The 6,970-nt window shown below is 40.6% G+C and overlaps 1 protein-coding gene across 1 annotated transcript in view; it reads left to right on the top strand.

Moving 5' to 3' along the window:
• The window catches only part of LOC144238013 (lysozyme-like protein 1), a 17,177-nt gene extending 10,728 nt beyond the window's left edge, over positions 1-6,449 (top strand). The window contains exons 4-5 of the mRNA XM_077771769.1: positions 5,329-5,407; positions 6,204-6,449. Of these exons, the coding sequence (XP_077627895.1) occupies positions 5,329-5,407; positions 6,204-6,273 (149 nt within the window). The 3' untranslated portion in view covers positions 6,274-6,449. The remainder of the gene's footprint in view (positions 1-5,328; positions 5,408-6,203) is intronic.
• The last annotated feature ends 521 nt before the right edge of the window (positions 6,450-6,970 follow it).

The raw sequence follows: 6,970 nt of genomic DNA, 5'->3' as shown, positions 1-6,970 counted from the left end.
CTAGATGCTCAGGGCAGGAGAGAAAATCTGTTACTCCATCATAACCATGCTTGACTTTACTTGCAGTCGACTAATTTAATATTGTTCAATTTAGTTTCAAATAAGGAAGTCTGGGGCAAACATATATCTGCAAGGCAATCTTGAATTCTAGGAAATTAAAAATGTTGGACGGTTCATGGTTAGAGGTGAGGGAACTCTCCTATCTGCATTCTCATCATAAAGAGCATGGGATTTTTAGAGACAATTTTAAAATAGAAAACAGGATGTTGGTTTTATATCCTAATCACCCCTTAGTAGCTGGCTTCCCTCAGCCTCAGGCCAGAGAAGCTTTAATTATGGACAATGTCATTCTGTCCCACGTATTACAAAAGTAGGGACATTTGTCATGGGAGCTGGGAAACAAGTTAGCATTAGGGTGTCTTTATAAGAAACATTACATTTCATAAATGTACGGTTCACATGTACCTCCTGCCCATCTTCCAAAGCTATGCCACCTCCACATACCCATACCAAATTGTTTTTCCAAAATTCCTGCCTATCTTCCCCAAACTAAATTTAGACAGAATATTTGTATGTGTACGTATGTATAAATACAAGCATATATATGTGTATATACACACATGATAATAGAATACCAATCTTTATTTTCCTCCAATGGCACAGACCTCTTTAAAATAAGAGATGTTTAAGGGGGAAAAAAGGTGACTGTTGTCTCTTGTATCTAGTCTTGTCTACCTATATTAATCTCTGTTTCTCATCAGCCTGGTATCTGAGTTGGCTTTGTAACTTCAGAGAGGGGAAGGAGATTAAATTGTAGGCATGGTAGTGATATTTTAGTTGGAAGGCAGAAGGATGCTGGGGAGAAACAGAGAGACTTTGTAGCAGAACTAACTTACCCGAAAATAAGTTATTCTTTTTGTGTAGATCGTTGCTGTTTTCTGTTGTTGGATGTGGGAGAATAAACTATTCAGTGGAATAATGCTTAGCTGTTCAACAGAACCCTTTGACTGGACAGACTTGTCTATTTAAAGTAAATTGAGCAGAAGCAATTCTTGGCATGGATTCTTATAAATACTTGCTCTCTTAACTCATTTCTGCCCCTCTGCTGCCCCTCTGTGGTGACTTCCTTGTGTCTTCACATCTCTGCACATAAAGTTCATGTTTCCCAGCCCCCATCTTCCTTAACATATTTTCCTGAGCAAATTCAAAGCCATGTCCAACTAGCACTTTGAAAACATCTCATTTCGGCAACAAAAAGCTGTCGCAAAATGGGAGACTGACAGGGGCGCCTGGGTGGCTTAGTCGGTTAAGCGTCCGACTTTCGCTTAGGTCATGATCTCGCAGTTCGTGGGTTCGAGCCCCGTGTCGGGCTCTGTGCTGACTGCCAGCTCAGAGCCTGGAGCCTGTTTCAGTCTGTGACTCCCTCTCTCTCTGACCCTCCCTTGCTCACGCTGTCTCTCTCTCTCTCCTAGAAATAAATTAAAAAAAAACACATTAAAAAAATTTTTTTAAAAAAAGGGAGACTGACAAACTTTACAAGGTCTCCACCGCGTGGGCCTGCAGCACCTAACCTCCAGCCAATCTCTGGAGCTACCTATGGCTACCAGTGGCTATATAGCATCTCCAGCCAAGCAAACCATCTTATCCCAAACACAAGTCTTTCGCTTTGTGTTCCAGTCTTGTCTTCCCGTGTGTTCCAGTCTTAGCATAATAGAATACTCTCTACATCTTCCGCACTATGTATCATTTGTGTCTTTCCCACTCCTTGAGGCCCCACTGAATTCACTTCTCCTAGGAAACAGGCTCCAACCACTTTCAAATACAAACCTCAGTATCTCAGCACTTATCAAGAATTTATACACACAGGGGCACCTGGGTGGCTCAATCAGTTAAGCATCTGACTCCTGATTTCAGCTCGGGTCATGATCTCTCAGCTCATGGGGTCGAGCTCTGAGTTGGGCTCTGTGTTGACAGCATGGACCCTGTTTGGGATTCTCTCTCTCTGCTCTTCCCCAACTCATGCATGTGTACACATGTACACATGTGCCCTCTTTCTCTCTCTTTCAAAATAAATAAATAAACATTAAAAAAATAATTTATGCGTGCAAAATAAAGTGTTTTCTATGTAATCTGAACATGTATCAGATACCAAGAACTTAAGTTTGGATAATCTCCTAATAAATAATTACTTGAAAGACTAATGGTATTTATATTTTTATTATCAACTTTATTAGCACATAGTATTCCATAAGAAGGAATTTTTGCTTAAGTGGCCATGAAGGAAGCAGTGGAAGACAACAGAATTTAAGCCCTCGGTTTGAATGCAGACTCATTAACTGGGTGTCGACCTCAGTTTAAAGGGCTAATAATGGTCCACACCCACATGGTTGGTCCAAGTCCTAGCAGAGATAATACATGAAGGGATTTACCATGAGCCTGACACAGAATACTTTTTCTATACAGGTCAACTATTAGTAATAGTGATTACTATTCTAACTATTCATCTCTCTAGAAACAAGGTGAAAGACTTATATAAGCTAACAAAGCTTTATTTTTCACTGTGTATCAAATGCTAGTGAATTTGAATATATTGTCCAAATTTGTCATCACTTATAGCTCATATTTTTCATTAATTTTCTCTTGTTTAATAGATTTTTTAAAAATTTTAAAAGCACCCCATTTGGAGTGAGTTTCCTTAAAAGAAATCTATCACTACCTAAATCTTCTAGTTTAGCTTATCTGAGAAAGCAACCTAAGTAGAAACTAAATCAGCATACTCAAGAAAAACACCATTTTCAATTGAGTTTACAAGATAATTTTGTGTTGTAGTGATCCATTTAAGGTAATATTATTCTTTCTAGTTATATTTTTCTGAAAATAAAAATAATACATTCCTACTGTAAAAATTTTAAAAACAGGCAGGAAAGATTTAAAGCATTGGTGATGTCACAATTTAGAGCTGAACTTTCAAATACTGGTGGCTATGACTATCTTTTTATTTTCTCTCTAAACCAGTGCTGTCCAATAGTACTTTCTGTGATGATGGAAATGTTCTCTGAGCTAGCCAATATGAGAACGACTAACCACAGTAAAGATGCTATAAGGCATCTGAAATGTAGTGAGAGCACCTGATGAACTGAAGTTCTAATTGTATCAATTCATTTAGATTTAAATAGTCCCATGTAGCTAATATCTACCAGATTGAACCGTCTAGCTCTAAGTGGATATTTTTATAGCATTGAGAACTTTATTTTGGGAGCATTTCCCACTATTATGAAATCATGCAACACATGATTTTAAATAGCACCTTATTTCATTCTGTGGAGGTATTATTAGTAAGGTGAACATCCCTAGTTATAAGGCAATTAGAAATAAATTTCCTTTTATAAACTAAGCTACAGTAAACTACTTCGTAAATAAATCTTCGTCTGGATTCATAATGAATTCCTTAAGATAGGACCAGAAAAATAATTTGCTAGGTGAAAAGATAAGAAACACATTAAGGCTCTTGACACATGCTGTTCAACTGCTTTCCTGAAAAGCTGAACCCATTACATTCTCACCAACAAGTACAGAAGAGTGCCTCTTTCATTGCACCCAGTCAACACGGAGTATTACCCTATTCTTTAAAATCTTTGCTTACTTGATAAATAAAAATGATATCAAATGGTTTCGGCTTTTATATCTTTGATTTGTGGTTGTGATGGGCAGGGAGATGGACCACCCAGATTCCCCTTGAAGGGAAGATGTCTGACTCTAGCTGCATCTGCACGATTTGCAGACAGTCTACCTGGCATCTCCTTTAGGGTCTGTCTTAGCTGCAGAGGACTGTCTCATCTAACACTGTGCCCCTCTGTGGTAGTCCACACCCAGGGACAAAGTGAGGTAGAGGCATAAAGACTTAGCCATTTAGGGGTGCCTGGGTGGCTCAGTTGGCTCGGGTTGTGATCTCATGGTTCATGGGATGGGTCTCTATGCTCCCTAAGGAATGCTAACAGTGAGGAGCCCTCTTGGGACCCTCTCTCTCCTCTCTCTCCGTCCTTTCCCACCCCTACTCATATGCAGGCATGCACATGTGCACTCGCTTTCTCTCAAAATAAGTAAATAAACATTTAAAAAAAAAAACGACTTAGCTATTTGGGCACAACTTAGACAACTTTGGTGAGCCTGCATCACAACTGAATGTCTCCATCTGCCCAGTCCGGCTTCTGCCCTCTTCCCTCCACAGATGTGGATCTCGGATAAATCTTCACACCCCAAACCCATCTCTGCATTTGCTTCTGAAGAACCCACCACGCAACAGAAATGATGCTGGACTTTATATTTATTTGCCTTTTCCTGTCGTGTTTGCATTGAGAATTTTGAGGTCACTTCTGGACACACAGGAAAGAATGCTGATACCAATGATTGCATTTGCAACCAAAATTCCGTATTGTCTGAAATTCCGTATGTCTGAAAGCCATAGAAAAAATAATAAAGACTAATGTATTTGACATAAAGAATTTTGCATATGATAAACACTTCAGGTAGAACTTTTTTCTTTTTAAATGTTTTATTTATTTCTAGGAGAGAGAGAGAGACAGCATGAGCAAGGGAGGGTCAGAGAGAGAGGGAGTCACAGACTGAAACGGGCGCCAGGCTCTGAGCTGGCAGTCAGCACAGCGCCCGACGCGGGGCTCGAACCTACGAACCGCGAGATCATGACCTAAGCGAAAGTCGGACGCTTAACCGACTAAGCCACCCAGGCGCCCCAGAACTTTTTTTCTTAATGAACAAACTGCAAAGTTAAATAAACAAGTTTCATATTTACCTATAAGGAGATCGTATGTGTCAAAGGAACCCAAGTAGAGAAAACCTTGTACTTATTGATCCTTTTACTTGTGTATTTCTTTAGGACACAGAAAACATTCTCCCACTTTGTCTTTTAAAAAAATTATTTTAGAGAGAAAGAGTGTGTGTGCATGAGTGAGAGGGATGGAGAGAGGGAGAGGGAAAATCTTAAGCAGGCTACATGCTCAGCACGGAACTCGATGACCCCATGGGGCTCGCTCCCATGACCCCTGGGATCATGACCTGAGCCGAAATCAAGAATCAGTTGCTCAACTGACTGAGCCACCCAGGTGGCCCCTACATGTCTTTTCTAAACATTTTCCCAAAATCTCTTCAGGACTAATGCTTCAAGAAGTCAAGATGTGCCTACTCTAGAAAACAAAACAAACTTTGGTTTGTGAAGAAGCTCAACAAAAATAAGAATGCAGCTCATAGTTCTTCCCACCCTCCTGTTCCAAAAAATAGTCTCAGCTAATACTGTACTCCTCTCTCTTACAGCCTTGCTCACTGATGACCTCACAGATGCAATCATCTGTGCCAAGAAAATTGCTAAAGAGACAGAAGGGATGAACTATTGGTAAGAGTCTTTCCTTCGGAGACTTAGGCACACTGACAGTGCGTCCATCCACCATGGTTCCAGCCAGCACTGACCAACTCCTCTTTGCAGAATGGTCAAATGATTTTAATGTGACCTTGTCTATACCCTTTCCCATGAGTATGTGGGTTTCCCCATGAGTGAAAGGGGTTTCTATGGGGAGGAGAGAGGTTACCAGTCATGGTAATTTGTGATTGTCTTTCACATTAAGATGGACCAAACAATGGAACAATAGGTGTTTTCTAATGTGAATTGCTGGTGAGGGTAATACATAAGAGGGGAAAAGCCTAAGCTTGCCCAACATTTGGATATGGTTTTGGAGAGCTAGGGCAACATTTTGTGGGGAGAGAGAACAGGCAGCAGCGAGAGAAGAATAACCATGTCAATCATGCCCTACATTAGCTGGAAACCACCCTAGGATTGTGCAGAGACATGGTTTCTGGTGCTCACAGTTATCTCTGGGGCTGGGTTTCTTATGAACATTGCTAATCACATCACCCACCTGGGGAACCTGAATTTTCAGAGGTGGAGGTGTTTAACTAAATGACCCATCCTTATAAAAGTCGTTTACCTGTTGCTGAGGCTAATGAGGACTAGGAGAAAATCAAGACGAGAGAAGTCTTCACGAGTCACAGGGACAGAGTCCTTGGAGCTCAGAAACAAATAAAACTAAATCCTGGGTGCTTCTGGTTTTGGCTAATTATCTATGGTTTTGGACCTAAGAATATTTGGATTGTCATGCTTCTTTCTGTCATTCCTGCCTCCCTGTCGTCCTCAGGCAAGGCTGGAAGAAACACTGTGAGGGCAAGGACGTGTCTGAATGGAAAAAGGGATGTGAGGTCTCATGAACGAGAACCAGACCCAGGAAGCTCTGCAACAACTCTCTAGGATTTGTAATAAGTGTTAAAATGCTCATATCACCTTGCCCCCCCTTCATCCCGATGTTCCTCCTCAAAGTTGGGGAGGGAAAACTAAGTTCCAGTTTAAAGGAAATAAATATTTCCATTTAAGTATCTTTACTTCATCCTGACTCCGTTTCAGTGATGTCATAAAAGCACAGTGGTTAAGATTTGAATAGCCACCTGCAAAATGTTCCGGCCCCAGAGGAATAAATTTCTGTCCTTCATTATAAGGATTACTGGCTCCTGTGGCCATGAAATGGCTTCTCATTTACAAAGAAGACGCCCACATTAAAGAGAGCCCTAGATGAATGACAATAGTTTGCTGACTTCTGTCCTGAGCATTAGGTCATTCTTCTGGTCAGCAGACACACAGTCCTTCCTCAGCTCACCTCTGCCAGAGAGAATGCTTCTGTGCCCTCTAGGCAATCCTGATGGACACTCTAATGGAAATAAATTGGTGAAGTTGCAGCTCTCATCTCCGATGTTAGAAGAGTTCCCCATGTTGTTTAATCATCTATTTAAATTAAATCTATCCAATTCAGAACTATACTAACATCTCACGGTAAAATTGTTTCCAGTCTTAGACCTATAGATTTTATTACTTTGGTCAGGGACAATCTGAAGAACACTTCATTACATGTAA

The sequence above is a fragment of the Crocuta crocuta genome, unplaced genomic scaffold (assembly GCF_008692635.1).
Source record: "Crocuta crocuta isolate KB4526 unplaced genomic scaffold, BGI_CrCroc_1.0 scaffold457, whole genome shotgun sequence".
Taxonomy (NCBI): domain Eukaryota; kingdom Metazoa; phylum Chordata; class Mammalia; order Carnivora; family Hyaenidae; genus Crocuta; species Crocuta crocuta.
Note: the sequence above shows the minus strand (reverse complement) of the source record. Positions and strands in the feature narration are given on the sequence as shown.